This window comes from Vitis riparia, chromosome 18, assembly GCF_004353265.1.
Source record: "Vitis riparia cultivar Riparia Gloire de Montpellier isolate 1030 chromosome 18, EGFV_Vit.rip_1.0, whole genome shotgun sequence".
NCBI classification, from domain to species: Eukaryota; Viridiplantae; Streptophyta; class Magnoliopsida; order Vitales; family Vitaceae; genus Vitis; species Vitis riparia.
Window position 1 is genome coordinate 24,233,002 of NC_048448.1, and position 14,567 is coordinate 24,247,568.

Below are 14,567 nucleotides of genomic sequence, written 5' to 3' on the forward strand. Positions count from 1 at the left end.
TCAACTTCATGTTTTTTAAAATAATTATGTCGGTTTGATTGTGTTTATTATATAAAAATAGCTCGGTTTGATTACGTTTATTATATACTCTAACATTTCTAATATTCAAAAAAATTTATCACTTAGATATTTGAAATACTAAAAACTTTTTCTAAAATCAATCTCAAACGCACCCTTAATCCTATAAAATTTATTAATAACTTAATTTTAAATATTATAAAAAAAATGATTTAGAGTCAAGAATTAATACACATTTAATGTAAAAGTTACACTTATTAGATTGGTTGAACAAATGGATATTATAAAAATTCTTATATTGGTTGAGTATTTTATTTAGTCAATAATTTTTTTCTTTTCTTAGTAATTGAATGCAACTTTTTTTTTTTTGGTCTTAGTAGTGAACTTGATCAAATTTGGATTCAATTATTTGGAATTATAAAATTTAAGACAAGTATGTATTTATGACTCGTAAAACTTTTTGGAATAAGTGATACAAGAAATTAAGAAGTGATACATTTTATGAAATAATTTTTTAGTAAGTTTAAAAATTATGATTGTCTCTTCATAATTCTAAAAAAAGTTTTATAAATATAAATAGAGTTATTTTATTTGATACATATGGTGAATTTTTATGAACCTATAGAGAGCATAACCATTTATCAAAAGTTTGATCCCCAATTCCCAAACTTTTGAGATTTTTCTTGAAAGTAACTTTTGGTTACAACAAAGGCTGAAGATCTCGTCATCAAATTCACCAAGGAATATAGGGAAGCATAGGTGCTAATGGCATAAAACCCCAAAGAGTATGTATATTAGATTAGGTTAAACTATGTAGTTTTTCTTTTTTTTTCCTCATATTTAATGGATTATTTAATGATTCAAAGACCATTCATAGTTTTATAAATTTAATAAATTGTTTGGTGGTTTTCCCACATTATATCCTTTATTTGAGTGATTGATTTTATTTATATTTACACAAGATTTTTTTTTAATGAAGAATTAATGTAAAGTGACAAACCCAAAATTGGTAATAAAATATTAATTTGAGAATTAATTTAAATACTACATCTTGTAGATATTTTTGACAAGACATAAAATTTCTTTTAAAGGTTATGATTTTTTTTATTAAATATATATTATCATTAATTTTTTTATTTCTTTGTAACATATATCGTGAAATAAATATATTTATTAACCTGATTTTAATTTTAATTTAGAAAAATAGGTTTGGAATAAAAAACTAAATTAAATATTAACGAATTGTTTGGTTGAAAATGATGAAATAATGTCTATATTTGTCAATTTAAAGTGTGTTTGACAATAATTATAAGAAATATTTTCTAACATCTTTAATACTTGAAAGATAAAAAATTTAAGTGTTAGAAATACTAAAAATACTTCTTAAAATTATTGTCAAACACATTCTTAACATCTTTCATATTTTTTTTTTTGGAAGAATAACTTATTTTTGACATAAATGTCATTAACTATTTAAAGTATTTACATGTAATTTTTTTTTAAAAAATGGTTTTTTTTACCAAAAAAAAAAAGAAAAAAGAATAAAGATATTTTTGTCAAAATGTGAAAACAAAACATGAAGGGTTAGACTTCCAAAATTGAGTTTCCAATAAAATAATCATTTTTACAAATATACCAACCTTGACCTAATTTATTTTAAATTGCATCCTAGTTTTAATTTATTAGGAGTTCATATACTTCTAAAAAAATTGATACCATTTTTATTAACATTTATAAAATTTGTTTAATATTTTAAAATAATTAATTTTCAAAAATAAATCAGATTTCACTTTCTATACATTCCAAGACTATCTCCTTTTTTTTAAAAAAAAAAAAAAAAAAAAGTCATACCCAATTCAATTCATTTGTTAAATAAGCTATGCATTATCATATTATTTTATTTCTCATAAATGGGTGGTGTTTTATAAATTTTTTAGCATATTTATTAAATACAATATGTTTTAATTAAGTAAATTTATAAAATTTAATGAGTATTTGGTAAATTAACTTAATAACTTAAAGTGACTTAATAATTTAATTTAAGTTATTAAATAAATTAAATATGTGTAGTAAAATAACTTATGGTATGACTTAAAATAAAAAACAATTTTAAGTAATAAATAAAAATAATTAACTTATTTTTAAATCCATATTTTCATTTTACATTTTTATTTTCATTTACCCTAATTACCCTTACGATATTTTTTACTACTCCACGATAACTATTGTTATTCGACCTACTCTATCCTTAGTTATAATTTATAAGGATAAATACATTAATTTGATGATTTAGAATAAATTTTAAGTTAATTTTATCAAACAATCTTAATATTTAAAGTAATAATTAAGTAAAAAGTTTTAAATTAATAATTTAAATATAATTTAACTTAAAATTAATTAAAATAATTAAGTAATAAGTATTAAGTTTTATCAAATATCTCATTATTAATTTTTACACTAAATCCTACCCCAAAAGAAGGGTTTTTTTTTCCCAAAAATAGATTTAAAAGGATTCATTATGCAAATAATTATTATATTCTCACTTGGTATTTAAATTTAAATATCTTAATAGATATAAATGCCAATAATTGAACCCGATGACAAAATGATAAAAAGCATTAAAACATAAGATTACATGACCCATGTGGGCCCTTAGTCCAACTCATGTTTTTCAGACAATTAACCTACCAAATGGACTTTAAATATTCGTCTGAATTTCAGACTTAGACTAGACCAGTGGTCCACCGTGGTAGAAAATAAGGTTAGGCATCATCAATGTGGGGCCATGGTACACGATTTTTCTAAGGGGGAAATTTTTTTTCACCCAAAACTTAATTTGAAAGATCTAACAACGCTCTTGGGCTTGCATTCTAAGGTCTGGGCCTAGGGTTAGAAATCTAAGCCCATTTTAGCCCTACAAACCAAATTTTGAGTTTGTTTTATAGTGATTCTAAGAATTACTTATATTTTTTCCAACACTTGAAAATTTTTATTTTTCAAGTATTAAAAAAAATAAAAACATTTCCTAAATTTACTATCAAATGATTCAGGTCGTGGTCACCTTCCACCAACTTTAATCTGACCAAGTTATAATCAACTAGTCTTAAACACATACGATAAATTTATCATAAAAAATAGTCTTCCGAGAATTTGTTTTTTCAAACAAATTTGAGTCATTCATAGTAGATTTTTTTGTAGAGTGTTTTTCACAACAATTTAACATATATAGAAATATTTTGGGTTTTTTCGATAACTTTATTTACTTCTCTTGAGGTTTTGGCTAAACATACCTATTTCTCGTTAGTTTGAAATTTTATCAAATACCCTTCCTATCATTTTCATTTATGGGTTAGATGTATTTAATCAAAACCTTGGGGAAAATGAATGAAATGAACATTATAAGAAAACCGTTTTTATTCCTAATCAAAATTTTATTCAGAATTAACATCATGGCTATTGAGTATTTCAATTTTCCTTTTACAAAAATTGAAAGTACTTAGTATATAAACTAAATTTCATTGAAAGAGAGGCTGAACAAATCTAGCATTTCTCCATACCCTATTAATGGTACAGAGTATGTATCATTGAAAGAGAGTATACATTTGTATGTATAAATACTATACAATAAGGCCATTAGAGCTACTGCAATGAATTTTCTACACAAGAGGCAGTGATCATTTCCTTGATCACCAAAGCTCTAGCCCTATTAATGGTCACCAGGCACAAATACACATGTTCTTCCAGCTCCTCCACCTGCTTCCTGAACCCAATATCACTCTTCTTAAGCTCCTTCACCACTTCTTGCAATGAAAATCTGTCTTCCCTCCTCTCCAAACAGAACTGTATCATTGCCTTGTTGTGCTCAACCTCATCATGGAGTCGCGCAACGAGTCGACTCATCGTGTCAAAATCCCTGTTCAAAATGTAGGTGCCCTTGGCTGCTACATCAAGCTGCTGCCCAACTTTTCTGAGAAGCCCACTTCTTAAAAACCTAGCATCAAGTAGCTTCTTCTTGAACCTCTTTATGGGGAAGCTGAAGATTGCAGGCCCCATGAGGAGTGCAGTGAGGGTGTGTGCTGCGATAACCATGGCTGTGACCGCAACCAGACCGAAGCTCACCGTCACGAAAACCCCAGATGCTTTCTTGAAGTACTTTATCAGCTTGATTTTCCTGGCCACCGACTTTCTCTTTGATTTTAGATGGTGCAATACCGATGAGTACTTATCGCGAATCTGCTTGAAATCATGTGTGCTAAGACTAGAGAAGGGGTTATTAAGGATAATGAATGAATTCAGCTGGGACATCATCGATTCAAATCCATCAGGAGAATAATTGTCAGTTGTATCAAGTACTCGTTCAATGAACTGGTAGTTAGCTAGGAGCTGGCTGATGCTTTTGAGGAGGTGGCTGCAGATTTTTGAAGCCTCGGCGCTCATATCAAAGTAGTTGAGAATAAGGCCCTTGAGCTCGGGTTTCTTGGAGAGGATTGCTGATTCAAGAATATCAGCAATTGTGTCTTGTCCAGGTTCAAGGAGGACTTCAGAGAATTTGACATGGCAGTAATTTGATGGGGATGATGGCTGTTTCACTAGTAACTGAGCTTTGGTGAAGAAATCTGCGTAGGATTTTGTTCTCAATGCGCAAAGGTACTCCTCATTCACATTCAAGCTTCTTCGAGCTTTTTCCGAATCCTTTCCATCTGAAAGCCCAATTAAACTGTCATACAACCTGTTCTAATTATACAAACCCTAGATCAAGTAAGATCAAATAAATAAAAAAAGAAAAAAAAAGTGTAAAATAGGATGAACAAACAAACCTTTTGTGATCTTTGAAACTCTCAACCTTGTCCAGAACATCTTGCTCAATTGTTATGGAACAAAGTTGGTGGTTTTAGGTCACAAGAGACAGCTCTGATCTTTCACCTGCATGGGCAGATCTATACTGAAATTTCTGATACCTGGCCTATACCCTTAAGTCTGTCTTGTAGAATCTTACAAGGAAGAAATATATAGGTATGGACATATGTGAAGGGGTGTTTAATGAAGTATAGGTTCAACTTCCTAGCTAGCAAGGGTGGTCTGTTGGGTTGAGTGTCATGTATCTTTCCCCTTTTAAAGCCACTAAAAGCCATTTTTAAGGATTGTGTTTCACGCCATCCCTTTTGATAACTCTAAAATCTCATATTCCATCTCAGAGAGAAAAAAGGAGGGGAAAGTTTTACTTCTCCAATTTGTTTGCAAGCTTTAAGGCTAAATTTGCTGAAGAAGTTCTCTTTTCTCTTGGGCTCCTTTACACATCTTTGTTGTTAGAAAGTTGTATAACTTTGTGAACTCATACACCATTCTAGACCCCTAAAAAGGGAAGGGCTACATGCCTGCCCTTGGCTTTGGAATTTGATTAGAAGGGCATTGCATAATGCCCTTGATTTAGGGCAAAGTACCCAAAGCACCCTTCATAATGGCATGCATATCCACAGGGGGTTAGTTTAGGGTTAGGTATTCTAGTTTTGGCAATGTCTGTTAAGATAGAAATCTTATTTGCCTTTTGGTGCTTGCATGGCCCATCACCAATCATCAACTTGAATGCCTACAATCATTCAACAGAAAACTTTCAGAACCAACCACCATCTTTGTCTGTTAGGAAGTGTCATTAAGTAACTTTAAGTTTGGATCATAACCCTCAAAATTAGTCATGTGAAGGTTAATTAACACTCTTCTCATCTCATAAAATTAAGCCCTAAGCATTGATCGATCGGCGTCGTTGCCTTCACTATTTGCCGGTTTAAAACCCTAGTTCATCAAGAGTTTCATATGGTAGCAATCACAAAAAGTCCATGCATTAATAGATCCCTCATAATTGTTATATTATCATTCAGATTAATGAATCATTTTCAGATCATTATAAGAAGCCCCATCAATGTACCAATGATGAAGGAAAACTGATGGGGCATATTATTTCTTGTCCAAAATCATTACAAGACTTCAAAATGATGAAGTCTTAGTTGGGTAGTACTAAATTAATTATGGAATATTGCTCTAAAGTTGTATGATGATTAGTCATATATTCTAGCTGACACTCAACTTCTTCATGCTTGCAATCCACTGAATGAATCAGACTGTATATATACATAAATATTTTACCTGCAGTTTATTAGGGTTTAAGGATATGGATGGAAGGGTATAACAGTAGTTTAGAGGAAGAAGAAGAGAAGAAATGTAAAAGGAGAAGCTTGTTTTTGGGGTTAGGTGGGGGGAAGAGAACGGTTAGGGAAGGCATAGGAGGGCAACCTGTAAAGTTGCAAATTTTCCTTTAACAACTTCCATGATTTTCTGGTCTCGACCCCACCACGTCTATCTCCTAAAGCTCAATTTATACGTTAAAATACACGTGGAGTGTTGATCAGAGAAAAATGATTTGGATGAAGACGATGATGATGATCATCATCAAGAAGAGAGAAAGAGAGAGAAACCCATGTAAGAAACCCTCTTCAAATTCCCAATACTCAATCCAATGGGGTTTCTTATGAGACAGAAGGTGGAGTTGTCAATACGTAGAGGATTCAAATTGTACTCCTCAATGATTTTGTCCATTTTTAAATAAATGCCCAAATTAAGGCAAGCTTTTTAACAGAAAATATGAATGGTTGGAAGTCAATTTCATACTATACATGTAAAGTATTTCTCATCCTTATCTCAATGGTAAGAATTTTCTGATTATGTGAGTGCAGTTTACAGTTGTTTTTATATTTGAAGAATTTTTAATAAAAGTGTGTTCTTTGGTATAATTTATTTAAGTGTTTTTTCATAAAAATACTTTAAATGATATTTTTATGGTAAAAATGATTTTAAAATTTTTAAAAAATATTTCTTAAGTTTTATAAAAAACACCTAATCTTTTCTAAAAATATTTTTTAAGTTAAAATAGATTTTGAAAAACACTGTCAAACGGACTAGTAAAATTTTATAACCAAAACTTATATACCTAATTTTTTCTTTAAAATATTTTTAGGCTAAAAGTGTTTTTTTTTCAATAAAATTGTCAAATAAATTAGTAAAATCCTGTAACCAAAACTTGTACATCTAATCTTTCCTTATAAAACCGTTTTTTAAAAATACCATCAAACGGGACTAGCAAAATCCTATAACCAAAACTAATACGAAAAGAGCTTAAGACTTTAAAAAAAAATTTATAGTGTATTTGGAATGGGAGTATTTTCGGTGGAAATGTTTTTTTATGAAGTGTTTTTAGGAGAAACAACTATAATTTCTCCAAAAACATTATGTGAGTGATGTTTTAGTATTATAAATGATTTTTTAAAATTTTAAAAGTGTTTTCTAAATTTTGTCAAATATATGATGATTTTTCAAAAATACTTTTTAAGTTAAAAGTGTTTTATAGAGTCACTATTAAACGAATTCATAAAATAGAAATAAAATATTTAAAAAAAATGGAAAAAATTTGGCTATACCAAAATAATTCTTGGAAAATTGTTATTTTGATTTTAATTAAAAAAAAATTAAGATACTATCTCTATTAAAACTAAGAATATGTTTAACAATGATTTTAGAAAATATTTTTACCATTTCTAATACTTAAAAATTAAAAATTTTTATTTTTTAAGATTATAAATATTTCTTAAAATTATTAACAAACCCAATCTAAGTTAATGATACGAATCACTTATGAGTTTTGACTTTTCAATAATAATAAATAAATATATTTAAAATTGGGGGCATATTAATTCCCTTGAGTGTGAAAAACAACTTAACTGATCCCATGTGGGCCACCTCATGATATGGTATGTAATGGATCAATGAGACATGTTGAGCCCACATTAGATCAACCACGTGATGAGTCCATTGTCCACATAATTGCTCACATGTAGAGCCCTCTCACTCCAACAAAGAAGTTGGCAATATTATTATCAATGAATCAATTTTTAATTTGAGGATATATAATATAGTCCACGTAAGAGTGAGTATTTCTATAAAAAAATTTGCCACCTCACCCTCTACTATGATGGATTCGAGTATATTCTAGACTAATAGAGACAGATTTGAAGGAAAAAAAAAATGGCACATTCCAACTTGGCATGAATTAGCATTGTAATATTATTTATTAATATTATTATTATTTGAACTATGATATTCAATACACATATTATTTGATTTTCTAGACTTTAGTGGAATTAAATTTCATGCATAAACAAGACTAATTTCTTTAAAATTGAAGAGTGAATTTCACGACATTTTTATGTAAAACGTTTTTAGTGAAAATAGTTTTTTTAAAAGTGTTTTTAAGAGAATCGCTTATCAAATGTTTTTCTAAAAAACATTATAATTGATTTTTCATCCTTATAAGTGAATTTAAAATTTTTTTAAAGTATTTTCTAAAATTTGTCAAACACCTAAGACATGTTTGGTAATTGTTTTAAAAAACAATTCTGAAAAATAATTTATGAAAATTGTTGTTCGATAATTTGTAGAATAAAAGTCTTTTTGAAAATTTTAAATATTTTAAACCTTTTTAAATATTTTAAAAATAGTTTTTATATTCGATGTTTTATTTTTAATCATAAAACAACTCTTGAAAAATAAGTGACAATAATATAAAACATTTAAAATGTGTTCTTTAAAAATATTTTATTTTTTTTCTTAAGAACAGAAAACCGTTTTAAAAATTAGTTGTCAGACAAACTCTTAATATTTTTTTAAAAACATTTTTTAGGTTAAAAATGTTTCTAAAAATCATTGTCAATCGGGCTCTTAGTGTTAAGTAAGAGATAATAGACTTATTTGGTATTTGAAAAAAAACAAAAGATAAAAAGGAAAAGAAATCATTCATCAATGAATATCCCCTAAAAGTTATTTTTATAATTTGTTTAATTTTTTTTTTCTTTTCCAAGAAACAAAGGTATCAAGTATTAGAAATCCCTTAAAAAATCTAAAAAAATTGCAATGCATTTGAGAATCAGGTCCGTCCAGCAATGTTGGTTGCTTAATTTAGTATAAAGTGGAAAGAGGAAAATGATTCCATCAAGGTCTTTCGAGGGAGGTTGAAAATAACGTGACCAAAAAAGACCACACAGTAAAGCAAAGCATGGGAAGGTGAAGGGAGTATAATGTTGACAAAGATAGGGCTTTGCTTTTATAGCGTGCCTTAAAAAACACAACTACACCAAAGTAAAGATGATGTTAGTTATTGGCTATTTACTTTTACAAAAATTCTAGGGTTCTCGGACCTGAATCAAATATATAAGATCAAAGTATAAATAAATTAAATTAAATTAAAATATAAAAAATGGGATCATACATGATGATAAAACCCAAAATATATACATGACAGTATATATGAATTGATAGCGAGACCCTTAGGTTTTATTTAGGTATTGAAAAGTATTAAGGAAAAAAATTCTTAAAGAAAAATGATTTTTCTTATTTTTTATTGTATTATAAAAAATATAAAATCAAATATATTATAATTAAAATCTTATTTTTTTATATTATATAATTTTTATATAATAAAGTTAAAATAAGTTAAATAGATTTAAAATAATTTATTGGTTTTAACTTTATTTTTCTTTTATTCTTTTATTTTCTCCTTAATTCTATTTTCTCTCTATACTTTTTTCCCGCACATTCTCCCTCAAAATTTTCTTCGCAAACATGTCTTTGTTAGTCTATTTCACCTTTTTTTTTTTTAATAGTGGGTATGATTCTCTAAGCCGGTATATATGGCTTTTAAGGATATGTGAATAGGACATCACAATTGGGACCATGCCTTAAAGTTTGATGAGTTTCCATATTTGTTTTATTTGTCATTTAATTGCCTAAAAACTCCTTCCTCATATCGGATTTTACATAATTTTTTTGTTTTCAATTTTATTTAAAAATTAAAATTATAATGTTAAAAAGACAATCATCAAATAATTTTCATAGAAGTTAGAACATGAAATGATTGGATTCTTATTTTTAGATTAAGGTTATGTTTGGTTACTGGGAAAGTCTAAAGGAAAGTGTAAGGGAAAAAATCAAAGAGGAAAAATTGAATGAAAGAAAAAAAGAAAGAAAATAAAAAATAGATTTAAAATCAATAAATTATTTTTATGTATTATTTCAAATTTTTTTTCACATATATAATTTATACATATAAATATGTCATTATATGTCACTATTTTTTAAAGGCTTTGCACCTGTTTAGTTCATTTTAATCCGTCATGGAAAATGGACTAGAAGGTTTATGTGCCTTGTGAAAATACCACTCTTTCAGTGAGCAATGACACCAATAGTCTCCCCTTAATATTACAAAATTCCCTCAAACTTAAAACTCGAACCCAACAAAAGGTTGTTCAACCGCTAGACCCCAATACTTGAGCCCACTTACTTTTGCTATGGGCTTGGTGGGAAACATTTTAAGTGGCTATTGAGGGCTTAACAATCGATCGACACCACCTATTTAATAACGTAAGGACTCAATTGAGTCATGACTCAATGCGTCACAATAGAGCTCCTTTCACAATACTACATAAATCCAATTTCCTCTTCTTCCATCTCTAATCCAACTTCTCAATAATTTAGCACCAAACCAATCAAACTTCAAAGAATAAAATATTTACTCATCTTTTGAAAAATTTTCTTCTACAATGCTTGCCAATCAAAATCTGCTATTCGTTCGACGAAACGCCTCAAATACTAGCTCAAGAACCAACAAAACTATCTGTGAAACCAAGGTTTGGTTAATCTCGGTTTTGGTGATAATAAATAAGATTTGGAACTAATGATTATATTTCAAGTGTGATTAGGCAAGAAGATTTTCAAATTGGCAATCACAAAGACAAAATCAAGTCAAAGAGAAATCAATAAGAAGAAGAATACCTCAAAGAAAAGTGTTTTTCAAGACCTAAACTTCATATGATCTCTTTGTAAGGTTGGTGCACTAAGTTTTTTTATGCATTACAATTTTTATTTATGCACCAAAATCATCCAAGATTTGTTTTAAATCTTTTAAAATCGGATGATTTCATGTTAGGTTTTTTATGCATTACATTCTTTATTTATACACCAAAATCATCCAAGAGTTATTTTGTTTTAAATATTTTAAAATCGGACGATTTCATGTTTTTAACTAAAACCTTGTGTCAAATGCTTTCCAGTTTTGTTTAAAAGGTTTTAAGTTGAAACCGATGGTTGTTGAGCTAAAAGTGACTAAATTGGTTGAACCAGATGAAGAACCGGTTGACCTGTTCAGTTCAACTGGTCGAAAGGTGCACAAACCTTCTCTCTCTTCCAGAACACTTGTTCAACCGGTTGAGGTTGAACCCCAATCGGTCGAGGTTGAATCCCAACCGGTCGAAGTTTGGTCAAGGTCCAACAGTCACCTGTCAAACATTAAATGTTAATGGTTAGTCAACCGGTCAACCCTAACTCGATCGGTCGAACCCTAAACGACTAGTTTAACATTTTTCCTCTATAAAAAATGCTCCGATCTTCATTATTTCAAAAGTTTAACCTTCCTAAACCTTTCTTGAATATATTTGAGCATTATGAGAGTATTTTTTAGTGCACCGTTGTTCTAAAACTTGCATATCATTAGTGCACCTTTCAATCATAGTTTTTATTGTATCATTTGAACTTAAAGTTTTGTATTAGGATTTTGTGAAATTATTTGTAAATCTTTGAGAGGAAGAATCTAAGTGTGAGGTATCACTTAGGGTTTCTTAAGTGTGGGGTATCACTTGAGAGGTTATTCAAAAGTGAAGCATCTCTTGAAGATTGTAAAGGATGCTTGGAACCAAAAGTCTAAAAGGGTGGATTGGAACCATAATCCAACTGTATTGCTTGAAGGCTTGATTTTGGAAGCCTTGAAATAGTGGAACGTCAAGCTTGGGATTAAAGCTAGAGGAGAGTAGACATAGGCCGAGTTGTGCCGAACCATTATAAAAATCTTATGTTTGCATTCTCTCTTCCCTACTCTTTTACTTTATATGCAATTGTATTTATATTGTTTTATTATATATTTACATTTAATTGTCTCTTGTATTCATATAATTTAAATTTGAAAAAAGAGACCATCACCTTATTTACCTCCCTTTAGGGTGATTACCTTAGGTTGGATTAACCTAATTTTTATAACACTATCCACACTCAGACCTTGAAATTTGGGTTTAGATCAAAAGGGTGGTTGGGTAGTTGCATGGTTGATTTGTATGCTAAATGTGGCAATGTGGAATTTGTTGCGAAGACATTTAACCACCTTGAGAAATGAGATATACTAGCATGAAAATCGGTTCTTTCCATGTATTCGAGGCAGGGATTATTGAAGTAGGTTATTTGGTGTTTTCGGTCATTGCAGAATTGTGGAGGATCACCCAATCAGTTCATTTATGATATTGTTTTGTCATCTTGTGCAAGATTGGTGGATATTGATTTAGGCAATTAAGATGAGTTTTAAGTTCAATTTCTTCTATGAAAGGTCTTTAATTGATATGTATTCAAAATGTGGTTCTCTGGTTGATGCTCAGAAAATATTTGATGTAGTGGTGAAGCCTAATACAATTTCCTGGACAACAATGATTGTAGGGTATGTTCAAGTTGGTTTGCTTGAGGAGACACATAAAGGTTGAAATTTAGTATGCTTTCTCCATTATTCTTAATAAAACGACACTATGTAAAACATGGAAAGTAGACAGTATCATCGACTAGTTGGGCTCATTTACCATCTTTTGAATAACAATAGTTCTTCCCTAAGTAGACATTATCATCAATTAGTTAGACTCATTTACCATTTTCTGATTAACAACAATATTTCTTCTCTTCTAAATTTTACAACTCCACACGTTGACCTTGTCCACTAAATCATCTACACTCTTTATGAACTCTATCAGTTTCTTATACATATCTTCAACCACATGCTTCGCATTCTTCTCCTTAATAGCAAGGTCTATGATCTTGGTGAACGACTTATTTTACCTTCTTAGGGAAGAGATGAAAAATTGAGAGCTGATTAAGTCATTGGTAGTAATAAAGGTGCTTACTTCCATTGAGCTCATCACCGTGTTGTGCCCTTTCAGGCGGTTATCATTCTTCTTTACTAAAGTGTCAATCTATGTCCCTATTAAGCCTAGTGGGATTGAAGTTCCTTTCATCCCTTGAAATAATCTAAAAGAACAATTCAAACCACCAAAAGTAGAATAATTTAGAGGTACAACTTGAAAAATGAGTAAAACCACAAAGTAAACATACTCATGAGAATGAATGTTATAGATGTGGTATGAAAAGACATTGGTCAAGTACCTGTTGTACTTCAAAACGCTTGGTTGACCTTTATCAAGTCTTAATAAAAGCAAAAGAAGAGAAAATTGAAATGAATTTCATTGATTGTGATGGCTCAATGGATGTAACCCATTTAAATGTTTCAAACTTCTTTGACAATCCTAGTGGAAAAATTGACCATCTAATTGGTGATGGAAATGTTTGTTATGATTAAATGTTATGTTCTTATTTAGCTTTTTGTATATAGTTAATTTTATTTTGTTATCATCTTTTTGAACACATTATCTATAATAGTTTATTTCACATTTTATTTAAATGTGATTATTTCTTATCTAATTTATTTTCTTTATTTATACTTAAAGATATATTGATCCCCCTCATACCTTGATAAATCATATGACATCCAATGTAGATGCATGTCTTGTAGATTATGACATCCAATGTAGATGCATGATAAAAAAAAATATATTTTTCTAACTTATTGTTGGTTAAGTCTAATGTTAATACAATATTAGGTTTTGTCGATTTGATTCAATGCTTCGAAAAAGCAACTATTATTTACCTTGTGGAACTAAAATCCACATTAACGATGCTCTTTATTCTAATAAATCTAATTGAAATTGAGAAAATAAAGGCTAATCTTAAAAGAGAAAAACACCCAAGGGGGGGGGGGGGGGGGGTGAATTGGGTTTTTAAAAATTCTTTTTATACACATAAAGTTTAAGTACAAGAGAAACAAATATAAAGAGATAAGGTTAGAGAAATCAAAATCAGATTTTATAGTGGTTCGAAACTTCCTTGTCTATGTCTACTTTCCTCAAGCTCCTAATCGAGTGAGAGTTCTACTAACTTGAAACTTTAACCAAGCTTCTAATCACCTTTACACTTGGATTTCGACTCCAATGGGCTTTCACACAATTTCTTCAAGTTTCAACTCACTTGAAGGCTTTAACACTCAATTAACAAGTATGAATCTTTCAACCTAGCTTAACAAAGACTCAAATACAACTCAAGGGTAGGATGAATTACAAAGGTGCACTAAAGGATATGCAAATTGAGATTTAATGCACCAAGAAAAGAAATGAGAGCTTTTAAGGTAAGAACAAGTAGGTAAACAAATAAATGCAAGTGTTCTCTTACTCATAAATGAAGTAAAGCTCTCTATTTATAGGTTTCTAACATCAGGAGCCGAAAAACCAAAAAGTGACTTCAACCGGTCGAGCTAGGGGTTAACCGGTTTACTAGCCGTTGGAGCATTTAATGCTTGGTAGCTGATC

The 14,567-nt window shown here is 29.5% G+C and overlaps 1 protein-coding gene across 1 annotated transcript; it reads right to left on the reverse strand.

The window, feature by feature from the left end:
- Positions 1-3,563: 3,563 nt before the first annotated feature.
- LOC117907816 (UPF0496 protein At1g20180-like) lies at positions 3,564-4,975 on the reverse strand. The gene is made up of 2 exons (XM_034821474.1): positions 4,836-4,975; positions 3,564-4,718 (listed from the first exon to the last, which is right to left on the reverse strand). The coding sequence occupies exons 1-2, from the start codon at positions 4,873-4,875 to the stop codon at positions 3,658-3,660; spliced, it is 1,101 nt and encodes a 366-aa protein (XP_034677365.1). The 5' UTR covers positions 4,876-4,975; the 3' UTR covers positions 3,564-3,657.
- Positions 4,976-14,567: the final 9,592 nt, after the last annotated feature.

Bases quoted from the DNA above. Each gene is read 5' to 3' on its own strand.
- LOC117907816 (XM_034821474.1), bottom strand. From the start codon at position 4,875: ATGTTCTGGACAAGGTTGAGAGTTTCAAAGATCACAAAAG. The intron at 4,719-4,835 runs GTTTGTTTGTTC...TTGGGCTTTCAG, and splicing joins AGTTTCAAAGATCACAAAAG to ATGGAAAGGATTCGGAAAAA.